This window comes from Heterocephalus glaber, unplaced genomic scaffold (genome assembly GCF_053883595.1).
Source record: "Heterocephalus glaber isolate CG9 unplaced genomic scaffold, H.glaber_assembly_v1.0 deba00000546, whole genome shotgun sequence".
NCBI lineage: Eukaryota > Metazoa > Chordata > Mammalia > Rodentia > Bathyergidae > Heterocephalus > Heterocephalus glaber.
This window is the reverse complement of record NW_028258147.1, coordinates 19,591,781-19,605,554: the sequence shown is the minus strand read 5'-3', so window position 1 is coordinate 19,605,554 and position 13,774 is coordinate 19,591,781. Positions and strand designations below refer to the sequence as shown.

The following is a 13,774-nucleotide window of genomic DNA, read 5'->3' as shown; positions in this document are numbered from 1 at the left end:
GCTTCCTTCCGGGTGCTGGAACCAGCTGAGCTTCTCTGCCCTAGGAGCCTGGGATGGAGGCTTGGGAGCTTCCCTCCGGGTGCAGGGACCAGCTCACCTTCTTGGACCTAGGAGAGCCTTGGATGGCAGCCAGGGAGATTCCTTCCAGGTGCTGGGACCGGCTGAGCTTCTCTGCCCTAGGAGCCTGGGATGGAGGCTTGGGAGCTTCCCTCCGGGTGCAGGGACCAGCTCACCTTCTTGGACCTAGGAGAGCCTTGGATGGCAGCCAGGGAGATTCCTTCCAGGTGCTGGGACCGGCTGAGCTTCACTGCCCTAGGAGCCTGGGATGGAGGCTGGGGAGCTTCCCTCAGGGTGCTGGAACCGGCTCACCTTCTTGACCCTAGGAGCCTGGGATGGCAGCTGGGGAGCTTCCTCTTTTGCTCTCCTTTCAAAAGCAGATGCCAGATTAAGAGTTACCTGCTATCTGGTCATTATTGTTTTCTGCTATTACCATAAACTGAAGAAAATTATTCTTTTTCCCAAATATTCTGGTGAAGTTGCTGAAAGATTCATGAGTGCTAGCTCTGGCCCCAATAAGCTAAGACATCGTGCAGATCTCACTCTGCTCGGCCAGGGTCTTTGGTTCCCTGCAAATGAAGGTAATATACTGAATAAGCTCTAGTGTCCCTTCCAGACTCGAGAATCTGATAATATTCATCTCAGCTTCTCCTGCATGAGTACACCAAATGGGTCCAGCTCTGGTGCTCCTACGTGGCTGTGATACTTGTGAAATTCTGGCTTTGTGGAAGTAAGAATGAAACCCAAGAGTGGCCTTGTGCAAGCTCACAGTGCAGAGAGCAGGGGCGAGGGTGTCTCTCTTCTCAAAGGAACAACCCAACCTGTTTCTGAAGCCAACTTGCTTCACATCCTCACATGTGAACAATCGAATGCTCAGAAAACGCTATAGCAATCTTCACTGGAGGGTGCGAAATAAGGTTCCACACCAGCATTGAGGTCTATTGGAGAAAAGCATTTGAGAAAGGAGCGTCTCTACAGCTCAACAGTCTCCACTATCTCGTTTCTCCCTTCGCCTTGAAACCAAGAAGTTAGTGTTGGGATGACTACTTCTCTTGACCTGACTCAAAAGGACCTGCGAACACAGGTACAAACTGCCAACTTGGAAGGGGGTCCGTCTCATTTACCTCAGCTGCGGGCAGGCTGGCGCCAGGGTCTGAGCTGGGCGCGCGCTCCGCAAGGCACCGCCCCCGACGCCGCCCCGCCCCTCACCTTGCGGGCGCCGCGCTCGGCCCGCGAAGGTGCGTGCGGTGCTCGGTGATTGGCCGCGTCCCGGGGCTGCCCGGCTGCCATTGGCTGCCTGCGCCTCTTTGTTCCCGGTTCTAGCCGCAGGCCGGCTGCGGCGGGTTAACTGGACGGCGGAAGTTCGACGGCGCTGGGTGAGCCCAGTGGCAGTGGCGTCTGAGTCTGAGCTCTGAAGCCGGAGGCCCAGGATCCCGGGCGTGGCCCCCCCAGGAGGAAGGAGGAGGGAGTCCCCCCGGCGCACCGGCATGGACCTGGAAGCCAAAGTGAAAAAGGTGAGAGGCACTGGCGGCCGACGGCGCTTACTTCACCTGCGAGGGCGGCGCCCTGGATCGTCACCTGCCGTGGGGCGCGCGACCCGCCCTGCGCGGGGACCCCAGGGCCGGCACCCCCTTCCGGGCAGCCCCGTTCCGCGGGACCCGCCGCCTCCCTGGAACGCGGCTCTCCCGACCCACCACGCCCAGCCTTTGAAGGTGTTTGAAACTTTCCTGGAAATGTTTCCGCTGCGCCTCTGCCTCCCCAAAAGGAAAGGTCGAGGTTAGGGCGAGTTGGGGCGAGACCATGCCACTTCTTCCTGTCTCAGGAAATTCACTCGATCTAGCCTCAGTGGTTTAAGGGCGCCGAGTTGGCTTTGACGCTTCTGACCTCCTCCCACCCTGCTTCTCGGCCCCCCCAGGCGCTCTGCGGTGAGTGCTGACTAATGCGCTTCCTTCGCGCCCGCGCTTGCTGATAACTGGAGAAGTGATGATTTTCCCTGTGAGTCTTCACTCATTACGGGATCTCCAGGGCGCTGCTCCCTCGGTTTCCCTCTTCGGCAGCTGGCCACAATCAGCGATTGACACCCGTGCTGAGAGCCGGGGAACACTTTCAGCCTGACTGTTCCCGGGCAGCTGGAGCCTTGTCCCTACCTGAGCCTCATCGGGGTGTGGGGGCCTCAGGTCGCCTGGGAAAGAAGGGTGGGGACCACAGTGTGACTCAAAAAATGCTGATGTCACTTTCGAGGGTAACATTTTGTGTGGAAGGTCCCGTTCCACGGAATTTCGCATATTACTTTGCACCAAATTTAAGCTAGCTGTCTCTTACCAAATAGGGAAGGAAGTTGTCCAGTGAGAAAGGGAAAAGTAGACAAAAGTCAGTTTTCTTCTCTAGCTCATATATGGTTGCCAGTATTGTTATTAATTCATCTTCCAGAAGACGAAGTTTCTGATCTTGAACATTAATTCTGTCTTTGCCCAGAATTGAATCTTTGAAACTATATGCAAATAGTTGAAACTGTAAGGAAATACAAAGTATTGGGTCAAGGAAGCTGTGAACCAATAAAACTTGCAATGAGAAAAAAGTTCCTTGGTCTCTTATGACCAAACTTAGCTCTCAAAAGGGAATCCAAGTACAAGAAAATGTAACTTATAAGAATAGGGTAATTTTATTCTCTTCCTATTTGATTATCTTTTAAAAATTATTTTAAATAATACTGGTTTTGGTTAATCTTGTTTGCTATGTAGTTAACGTTGTGTTCATGTACACTAGTCTTACTTTGGTTTCATGTATGTAAGAGCTACTAAATTGAGTACTTGTCTAAAATTTCGTGGGTCATGTCCTTGATTATAAATACTGACTCAAAAAGGGCTTTGTAGAACTTAACGCGCCCTTTAGGGGAAAAGTGAGATGAATAGGCAAAGCACAGGATTTTTAAGGCAATAGCACTATTTTGTATAATTTTGTAATGTTGGATATGTATCATCATTATACATTTGTCAAAACCCATAGAATGTACAGTACCAAGAATACCATAATGTAAACTATGGACTTTGGAGACAATAATATATCAGCATGTTTCCTCAATTGTAATAAATGTACTCTTCGGGTGTGGAATTTTGATAATGCGTGAGTCTGTGTGTGTGAGGGAAACACCTGAAAGTGTTTCATAAACTCTGAGGCAAAGAATAATTCCAAGGGGGAAAATCCAAATTTTATGTATTTTTAAGGGAAAAATCAAGATATTATTTATAAGCAGTTTCCTAAAGTTTCAAAAGGTGGGTTATGATACATAAATACTGCCTTTGACATGGTGTAATTCCTTTCTTCCATCTCGCCTTTACTTTAAAAGGATATCTTCCAACCAAGAATCTTAACCTTCTCTGTAATCTTCCTCTTCTAACTCCACCCCAAGAAAAAAGATACAGGAGTTTAAAGATAGGTAATCCCATGGCATTAAAAAACTCTTTTATGACCTTGTCATTGGCAGGGATTCTTAAAACAAAGTCTTCAACCAGTACATTGGAAACAAGAGTGTCCAGTTTGACTGCCAGCGGTATCCATACTTTGCAAAGAACTCATGATGGATTTGATTTTCAGTGAATTGAACAAAAAGTTTTCCAGTACAAAACAGTTTGGAGATCTCAGGAATAAATTTCACAGACTTAGCCATAACCTAAAAAATAAACTTATGTGCCCATTAGAATTTTTCTTTTTCTTTTTTTTTTTTTTGTAGAATTTTTTCTAATGCACATAAAGAACAGTTGCCTTTGATTTATCAGCAGAGGCTGCTCACCCTATTTTGACACCTAGTTTTCTTTTTTGACTCAATTATACCAGAAAAAGTAATAGTTGGAATGTACCCTGAGAAAAGGCAAATTGGAAATTGAAACAAAGGCACAACCATTGCAATAAAACTAAATTTGATGGTTCTGGCGCCTGCCTTGCAAGTGCAAAGTCCCAAGTTCGATACCCAGTACCCAAAAAAAAAAAAAAAATTGGGCTGGGGATTTAGCTCAGTGGTTCTGGTGCCTGCCTCGCAAGCACAGGGACCCAAGTTCAATCCCTGGTACCAAAAAAAAGAAAAAAAACTAAATTTGACTCGTGTTTTAAGATGCATGGCATTTTTTTCCTTCTAAAACCCTAACATTACACTGTTGATTTCATAAGGCATTTTCCCCAGGCAGATGAAAAAATGTGGTTTTTTTCCATTAACATTTCCTTTAAAAACATTAAAGAGGGTTGGCTTTACTACACAATGACCTACGTGGATGATCCCGTTATAGGACTTTTGGTTTATAAAAGGAGAGCTTGTCCACATCATCTGAACAGATTTGAATTAATTGCCAGTTAAAACCCCACTATATCACAGAGACCAGGGATTTTTGTAATTAGAATTTGCTATACTTTGTTTTTGTTAAAGTGAGCTGTTGCTAGGATGTGGGAGCTAGTTTGGTTATACAGAGTTTTTGTTTTAATAATATTTTAGAACACAATTTGACTTTTATGTTCTTGCCTTGTCTTTTAAGTGACACATCTGGAACCCTTCCTTGTATCTTAAGTTTCTCATCATAATTGACACCGTAAGTAGAGTCAGGGTCTGCTTCCAAAAAAACAATGGCCTTTGAGAAATAGAAACAGACTCTCATTTTGTGGTGAATGGTAAACCATGGCTCACAGCCAGCTGTTTTCCTCTTTCCTTTCTGTTACTCTCCCATGAGAATTACTTTTTTCCTTTAAAAACATACCATGGAGAGAGAGAACTCCAATAATTTTCCATATATTCCTGACATTGCTGCAGAGCTTTAATTTCACTGTATTCACTTTTTGCCACCTTCTAATCTCTTTCTTTTGATCCATACTAATATTTTACATACTTTTCTTAGGATTCTTTTCTTTATTTCTTTAATTTTACTTTTTAAGAATGAAGTGCATTATAAAGATTAATGTTCAATAAAATTCTCCATCCTGCATCCAGATTTATTTTAAATGCCTCAGTCTTTAGCCAGAAATGGCTAGTGAGTTCAAGTGATTGGGCTTGGAAACAGTACTGAACCACAAAGGTTACTTCCATGAGAAATTAGAATTTCCTCTTAGGTAGCCCCATGACTAAAGTGAAAAGGCAAGTGCAGTTTATGGTGACCTGGATGCTCAAATCTGCTGTTGGTTTCTCTACTTGAAACTATTCTTGCTGTGAGAATCACTGAAGCCACTTTTGGTGCAGGATTCATGGCAAGGCTGGGCGTAAAGGGAGGGTTGAGGCACATCTTGGGCTTTGCTTTAGAGGTGACTGCTCTCTAACTCATGGTGTGATTCATTCCATTGATTGGATATGAACAGTCACCTTCTCTTATTTGTGCTGATTAGTTTGAATAAAACTGTAGTAGATTTTCTGTTGATTTTGTTCATTTATGCTATCCTATGAAGTCAAAATAGAAGTGTATCACTTTACTGGTTAATACCTATATACCGTCACCTTACTCTGTGACATTGCTTATGCGATGCCCGTACTGCATCTTCAGTACTAATTCTTACCCATTCTGAATTCAGAGTCTCCCCTCATTACAGTGCAGCCTCCTTTAGGAAATCTTTATCCATGTTCCTACCTAGGTGAAAATCTTCTCCACTAAGTAGCCAAAGCATGTTATCTGTAACTCTTAGGACACTCTTCACTCTCCACTTCTGGATTATAGTGACTTTTGTAGGTTCACCTTTTAACCTAGACTTCAGCTGCGTAAGAGATTAATTTGTATCTTATAATACCTGAATCCTTATTTTCTTTGCTATGTAGAACAACCTTATAAAGTCGACCTTACATTTGCAGAATGAAGAAATTGAGGTTCAGAAATCATAATCTGAACTTGAAGAACCTTATGAACTTGAACCTTCCTTAATCTGTAGAATCCACATTGCTCTTACCATGCCACCTACCTCTAAGTCTTACCTTCCTTATCTTGTTTACTAAATATGTTGAATATAACTATTATAAAAAGAGAAATACACATTTCAACATTTTCACTTGTTTGTTTAAAGAAATTGCATTGAGGAAGTGGTTTCTATTCCAACAAATTTAGCAGCCTAATGGTTTTCTGTTTTATTTGTACTTCTACATGTTACAAGTATGCCCTTTAGTGTAAGTTGTCATTGACTGTTTTTAGACACAAAGTCTTTTAAAAGGTAAAACTATTGTGAAAAGGAATTTCTGGGAGACTTTTATAGGCAAAGAAATTGCCCAAGCAGTTCTTAAACAATGAACTGTATCTTCTAGGGTTCTTCCCAATTCCCAATTTATATTGGAAGCTAAGGGTAATATGCTGTCTTGTAGCTACTTAATATGGGCCTGAGCAGTAGCGACCTTGCATTTGGCTCTCTGTTTTGTGAATTAGCCCTCTGTTTTGTGAATTTAGCCAGTAGTATCTGAAACAGTATAGGGCACTCATGGGTGGACAGTTGATAGAAAGAAAGCCTCATGGAAATCATGGATAGGCTGTGCTTCTTCCTTTCTCCTAATGGCAAAGTGTCCACAGTACCACTGGAATATTAGATCAGACATTAAGAATACGACAGCTAAAATAGACAGTGCTGGGAGGAGAACTATTTGTTTTAATCTCCCAGGTGCATTCAGAATCAGTTGTTGAGAAGCAGTGAAAAAGCAAAATTGTCACCTATTTCACGAGGGTCTTGGAGAAAAACACAGCATTATGTGCATACAATTAATATTATGGAGCACCAGTATACAAAGAAGGGTTATGGAATGGGGCTTTCTTAGTAGAAAGAGAATGATAAATTGGAAAAATCAGGCTGTTTTCTATGTTCTTTCTCTGAGAGCTAAAAGTAAGAATACAACTCAGCCACATGCTACTTTAACTGTTTTTTTTCTTTTTATAAATCAGATCACCACAGTGTATTTAGAAATTAGGAAAGATCAGTAAGTTTCCAGGATATGTAAGCACCTATATGTATAAAAAGATCATCTGTAGTATTTCAGCCTTCTCACTTTTATTGTTACATGTTTAACATTGCCCTGGGCTGACTGCTAATAAATCTGAGTCCACTACTTTTTGTGATGTTGGCCATTCTGTATTTCACTTTTCTTAACCTATAAAAGTCACTAAAGGAACCAGGTGATTTCTAAGCTTTCTCTAAATGTTTTCACTCTTTTTCACTGCAGATAGTTGTATTGTGGTCTACCAAGTATGATGTTCCATGATCCTGAAAAATCACCAGAACTATGAATGTATGTAAATGTATAAAATGTATATACATATGTATCAATAAAATGTTATAGTATGTAAGTGTTATACATCAATGAATTCCATTAGAAAATCCATAGAGCAAATTGAATAGTTTTTCCCATAAATCTTAGCCAACTTTCAACAGATTTGTACTTAATTAGGTCATCTTCGTAGTGTTTGTGGAGTGTTTGAAGATAAATTTCATTACTTTAAATCTGTAGCTTCAAAGGCTTATGAAAGCTACCATATGTAGTCGTATGAGTCAAAGAAGCCTGGAAGTATGTACTACTTTTTTTTTTAGATGTACTAAGCAGTGATTTTAGCAAACTAAAATCATACACACTTTTATCCTATTCCTCATTATCTAAGTAGGATATTAGGTAGATAGAGCACTTAGGAAAAAATATAGATGAAACTAGTCTAAACTAGCACTTCACTGTACTAACCACAGGGGGACTTTAGTAATGAGCAGAAAAGACACAAGATTTACACTCTTGTGAGGAATGATAGAGCAAAGAGAAAGTGAAAGTAAGTGACAAAGTGTGTGAAGTAAACACAAGTGGGATTATACCTATCAGTGAAATCTTTACAAGTCAGTGTACTGGATTTCTAACAGGTAGTTTTGGTGCTTCCTAGGCTTGGTTCCTGATTTTGCAAATTTTGTCATTTATCTTAGGTAATGACAAATAGAAAAGAAATGAAAAACCAGTTTTTAATATTAGAATATGAAAAGGCTTATAAATGGATACTATAATAGTTATAATAGTCTGCCTACAAAGTACATCCAACTTAACTATTGGTCTTCTTGATTACAAATGCCTTATAAGAGAGTCATTCTTGGATTTCCTGTTTGTAGTCATTGCAGAGTTTTGTTTGGTAACTACTGTCATGGTAACTGAAATTATAATTTTTTAATGAATTTGTGAGATTATTAACATGCAGTATGTACAGAATTTTTTTTTGCTTTTCACAGGATGGTGAAATGTTCAGGCAAATTATATAAAAGATGATTTTTTTTAAAGAAAGGAAGACAATTACAAGATTAATCATATTAAAAACAAGTTTCAAACCTCATACTTTTAAGATTTTAAAGAAAAATTGATGATTGATAACTTTACCACTGTTCTTTGAGTACATATCCATGTATTAAAAGTTTATCTCAAATTCTGTCATTAGAAGATTAAGTGTAGAGTTTGTACTTTTCAGGTACCCAGCTATAATCTTTGACTCTTCTATAAGAGAGCTACAGTCAAGTTCAGACTAATTTCATCTATATTTTTTCCTGAGTGCTCTATACGGGATTGAATAAAGGTGTGTATGATTTTAGTTTGCTAGGTTTCACTGCTTTTATTTGGTCATATTTAAAGAAGTAGAAGTGCATAGCTTAGAATTGCCAGTTTCCCTGCTAAGAGCGGTGGTGGACTACAAGGATTTCAGTGAGGCTGGAAGAAGCCAAAGAGTGGAGACTGCTGAGCACTTGTCTGTTAAAGAGAGCAAGACTACTCCTGTATAAATATACTTAATCTCTGAAAAGCTGACTCATTCTCAAACCATGAATGATTCAGTCTGTGTTTATTATAGTGACATTCTGGCTACATTGGAAAAAACTAAAAAGAGGAGTTTCACAGTGTCTATTGCATAGCTTCTTGTTGGAACACTAGCAAAAAACAGGTTGAAAGTCTAGCTCAAATGCTGTGATAGTCTATTAATAAGTCAAAGCTAAATGAACTTAACTTTCCTTGCTTATTTGATGATAGTTATGTTTTATTGCAAAATGATCAGGCAGATATTATAGTGGATTTTGTTTTTATGTAAGGACATCATGATGCCTTAATAGAATGAGTCATAAAGGTGAACTGTCTGTTCTTTCCTTTATAAGGTAATGACCTGCAATAAAAATAACTCAACAAGAAGTTATTCTTTGTTTTTTAAAAAGGATATTAAAAGTGCACTTTAAATTTAAGACCATAGAATCTAAACTCCATTTCTATTAGTATCACCTATAAAGCATGCATTCTCTGAAATTCAGTGATGTCAGCCTTAGTAGATAAAAAATGAAGAGAAAGAAAGAAAACATAGGCAAGATAGATGTGCAAATCAACTACAGTGCTGGATAGAGTGGAATAAGTGCTAAAATAAGGTTTCTAATATCTGTGATGAGGAACCACTCTTTTAGAAAAATCTTTCATGAGTTGATAGTTTTGAAAACACAAAAATGAATTACTTGGGCCAGGGATTTAGCTCAGTGCTTCCGCTGCCTGCCCCAAATGCAAGGTCCCAAGTACGATCTCTGGTACCAAAAAAAAAAAAAGAATTATTAAAAAAAGAGACAGATACAGGGCCAATTTTGAAAGTTATTAAAGGAAACAGACATAAAGTTACTTTATCAAAGTGCTTAATAGTCCCTAATTGCTTACTCTCAGTTTCTTTATATGTCTCATTATGGATTGGTGATTCACAGTTTGCAGGCCACCAGGTTCTGAATAGCATGCAATAACAGGAATAGAAACAACTATTGTAAAGCCTCAGAAGCATAAGTAATTAACTTTAATTGGGTAGATAGGGAGTACTTTATTGAGGAAACAACTGCTATAGAATAAGATTAGGTAAGGAAAACATTCCACAGGAGAAATAAATAGCATGAACTGAAAGTTCACACCTGAAAAGTTAGTAAACCCTCACTTGGAATCCACCCTGTTGACATATTCAGTTTGAATCCTCTAAAATGGAAACAAAGCAGGTGAGCTGCAGTCATTGATTATTTCCCCAGGTATAGATTTAAATTGAGGAAGTGTGTCACTGAGCTATATGAGAGCCCAGTCCACTATCGAGGATCTGCTCCCTGCCCTAACTTTGATTCTTATATAATGTCTTGTGTCTCCCTGCTCACAAGAGGACAAAATGTCACACTTTAGGCTTGCTGCTGTTGGCTGGCCTGGCTGGGAGCTGTGTGTGGACACCACCTTGTCACCACATTTCATTGGAGCAGTGAGTTTCAGAAGCGAAAGGCTGGAGCAGTAGAGGGCATGGCCAGCTGCAGGACCACCTTTTAAGCCTCTGGCTAAAGCAGCCATATGTCCAAGCCCAAAGTCAAGGGAAGGAGAAGTCCAGCCTAGCAACTTTGGCCTTTTGGTAAAGATGTGAATGTTCACTGCTACTACATAGGAGTGAAGAATTGGGACCCTACTGCAGTCTGCTATGTATATGTTCAAGAGTGTGATTGTTGAATGTGGGACTTGAGGATACTTTTCTGAATTTTCATGTGTCATTAGTCTCTTCTGAGATGATATCCTGTATAGTGTCATGGCCTACTGATATTTCAAAGCAGAGTAGTCTGGTCCTTCCAAAAAACTATATAGGAAAATGAACTTTACAGGACACCTTACTTGACTTTTAGAGGATCTGTTTGTTAATCTAATCACTCTTCTGTTAGCTTTGAGGTACAGACATCTTGAAATTCATTCCAGCCAGGTTTTGTGACTTCCTTATTGCTTGTAGAAATGTAGAACTCATATCTGTAGAAAATGGCAAGGTGTCTAAGAGTTTTAAAGGCAGTTGTAAAATTTGACTTTTAAGTACTACAAGAAATTGAAAATATATTGTACACAAACATTCAAATAATGGTTTGCTAGACTCAGCTGGTGGTAATGGAATAAAAGTTATCTCGTGAGAAATAGGCAGAATTTAAAGGTAAAGAGAGGGAAGACAGATTTTGGTGGCCTAACTCCACATTTCTTTTAGGCCGTCACAAAACAACAGAGAAGGCTTTTTCCATTCTGAAGTGACCTGACTGGTCCTCTGTACATGTAAAAGAATCAAGAATTATTGTACTGTTTCTTCTCAAACATCATTGGTAGCTTCAGAATCTGCCTCTTTTAAATCTAGACAAAATTTGATTTTGACTTCTTCACTTGTTCCATCAACATAAAGGAAAATTAAATTAACTTGCAACTAAAATTTGATCCTAGTTGTAAATAAGTGGTGTATGCTTTTCTAAAAAATTCTACTGACTCACTAGACAAATCTAAACTATTATCCGTGTGTCTTCTTTAGTAGGAGAATCCTTGTGCTGTCATCTGAAAATAGAGAACAAAATGTATGGGGATCCAGGCTGTCTCTCTGTCTCTATCTCTCTGTCTCTCTCTCTCTGTCTCTCTGTCTCTGTCCCTGTCCCTGTCCCTGTCCCTGTCCCTGTCCCTCCCTGTCCTGTCCTGCCCTGTCTCCCCCCAACCCCCGTATCCCATGTCTCTCTCCTATATGGAAATTGAGAATCCAGGGCCTGGCACATGCTATGTAGATACTATCAATGAGTCCCCAAACACTTCTCTAATCCATTACAAATCAGAAGATGGGTCAAAAATGAGTTCAGGGTTTTTACATTTACACAGCATACAGTGTAAGCATAATTCAGTCTTTCCAGAGTAAGGGATGGTGTGGAAAGACAAGACATTAATTAAATAAGCAAGTGTGGGGATCTGATGATAGGGTTTCTGCATCTGTTCCCTACTGTCTTTGTTTCTCAGTCCCCTATCAGTGTTGTAAGACTTTGCTTTTTGTTCTAAATGTTCCTGCATGTCAATCTTAGGTGAAAGTGGAAAATGAGCATCTTGTCTTTTTATACCCCTTTCCCCCCATTTTCTGTCTTGTTTCCATTGAAAACACAGAATACCTTGGATTTTCCTGCTCCCTGGGAAGCCTTCTCTAAGGGCTCCCTCACCTATTACTAATAACCCTTTCTCTTTTTTCTTCAGTCTCTGAAAACACGTCTTTACATCCTTTTTTTTTTATTATATAATCACCTTCCCATGCCTTTAGCAATGTTTCTTTTTGGTACTGGGGATCGAACTCGGGACCTTGTGCTTGCAAGGCAGGCGCCAGAACCACTGAGCTAAATCCTCGGCCTGACCTTTAACAATGTTAAATGAGTTGCTCCTGAAGAAATTGTACTGTAGTCCTTAGGCATTGTAAGAATGATGACAGGATTCAAGTTTTGGGTTACAGTGTCATAAGGAAGGCCTCTCAATGTGTAGCTGTCTTTGTGACTCACTCTTTGCAGCCAACAATGAAGGTAGTGACACAAGACCAAAGTAGGAGTGTTTGTTGTGATCCAAATTCTTCTAAGGAACTCCTACAGATAACTTTGTGAGTCAGGTTTTTACAGTTCCTTTTATAGCTAATAAATAGGCTCCAAGGGCATGTGTGTTAAGTACATATGGTTGCCCAGACCTTAAGAAACCACTTCAGCAGCAGTCACACCCTGTTAATTGTGACATCTTTACCGTTTGTATTGTCTTTCTCAGAGTAACAGGTCCAGGAGGAGGTCTTTGCTGGAGAGTTCACATAAGTATTCTACTGGTGGACATTTCCAGTGACTTTCTTCACATAATAGCATAAAAGTAATTTTATTGTCACCAATTAAAAATATTATAAGCAACCAGCATAAACTAAGCAGACAGAATATATTTCTTTTATTTTTTCCTGGTGCTGGGGGTCAAATCCAGTGTCTCTAATATGCTGAGTTACACCTCTATCCCAAATGTATTTCTTTTTATCATGGGCTTTCCCATAATATGTATTGGAACCTTTAAAAAAAAATCAAAACAGGCTTAAATTATGTTGCCTCCGATAATATTGTGAGGATACATTAGATTTCAAATAGGTAATAAAGTTTATATAAATCTTTTTCTGTATTCATTAAGGAAACCCATGGCATATTTTAAAAGTTGTGGAAATTTTCTCAAATATGTATCTGAAAATTTGCTAATCAAGTGTAGTATTTTATATAGTATTCTGTAATCCAGTTCATGACTGTATATGTATGTGTGTGCATCCACACACTATAATATATATATATATATATATATATATATATATATATAGTTTAGAGGCTAAAAATCATCTCCCTTTCTAAGAGACTGCTTCCTGGTATTTACTGAGGGAACACCTAACAAATTGAGGAGAAGGAAAGTATTTCTAAGGAAGAAGCAAAATTTGTTTTAGTATACTCATTTGAGTGGGGAGACATTTAAATATTAATATTAAACAAAAGAATATAGGCAGGGTAACAATAAACACCCCTTCTACCCCTCTCCATTTATAATACATCCAGCATATCTCAAATCACTTAATCTTTGGTTTTAAAGCCAAAATAGAAAAGAGGATGTAGTATACACCCCCTGAAGATGGTCCCCAGTGATTCCCACCTACTAATATCCATACCCTGTGTCTTTCCCTCTTCTTGAGTGCAGGCTGGTCTGGGTCATTTGCTGCCAAAAAATGAAACATAGCAGAGGTGACAGTGTCACTGCCAAGGTTACCGATTTCAGCTTCCATTTTGCATGCTGTCACTCTCTTTGGGAGCACTCACCCTGGGGACACCAGCTACCATGTTGGGAGAATGCCCACGTGAGAGCTCAGATGTGGGTCTTCCCCTAGTTGAGCCTGGAAGTGACAGCAGGCTGTGCTGACTCCTGGGGCAGGAACCCTGA

The 13,774-nt window shown here is 39.9% G+C and overlaps 1 protein-coding gene across 1 annotated transcript in view; it reads left to right on the top strand.

The window, feature by feature from the left end:
• Positions 1 to 1,397: 1,397 nt before the first annotated feature.
• Tes (testin LIM domain protein) overlaps positions 1,398 to 13,774 on the top strand; it is a 41,414-nt gene continuing 29,037 nt past the window's right edge. Inside the window, exon 1 of the mRNA XM_004865268.4 lies at positions 1,398 to 1,571. Coding sequence (XP_004865325.1) covers positions 1,545 to 1,571 — 27 coding nt within the window. The 5' untranslated portion in view covers positions 1,398 to 1,544. The remainder of the gene's footprint in view (positions 1,572 to 13,774) is intronic.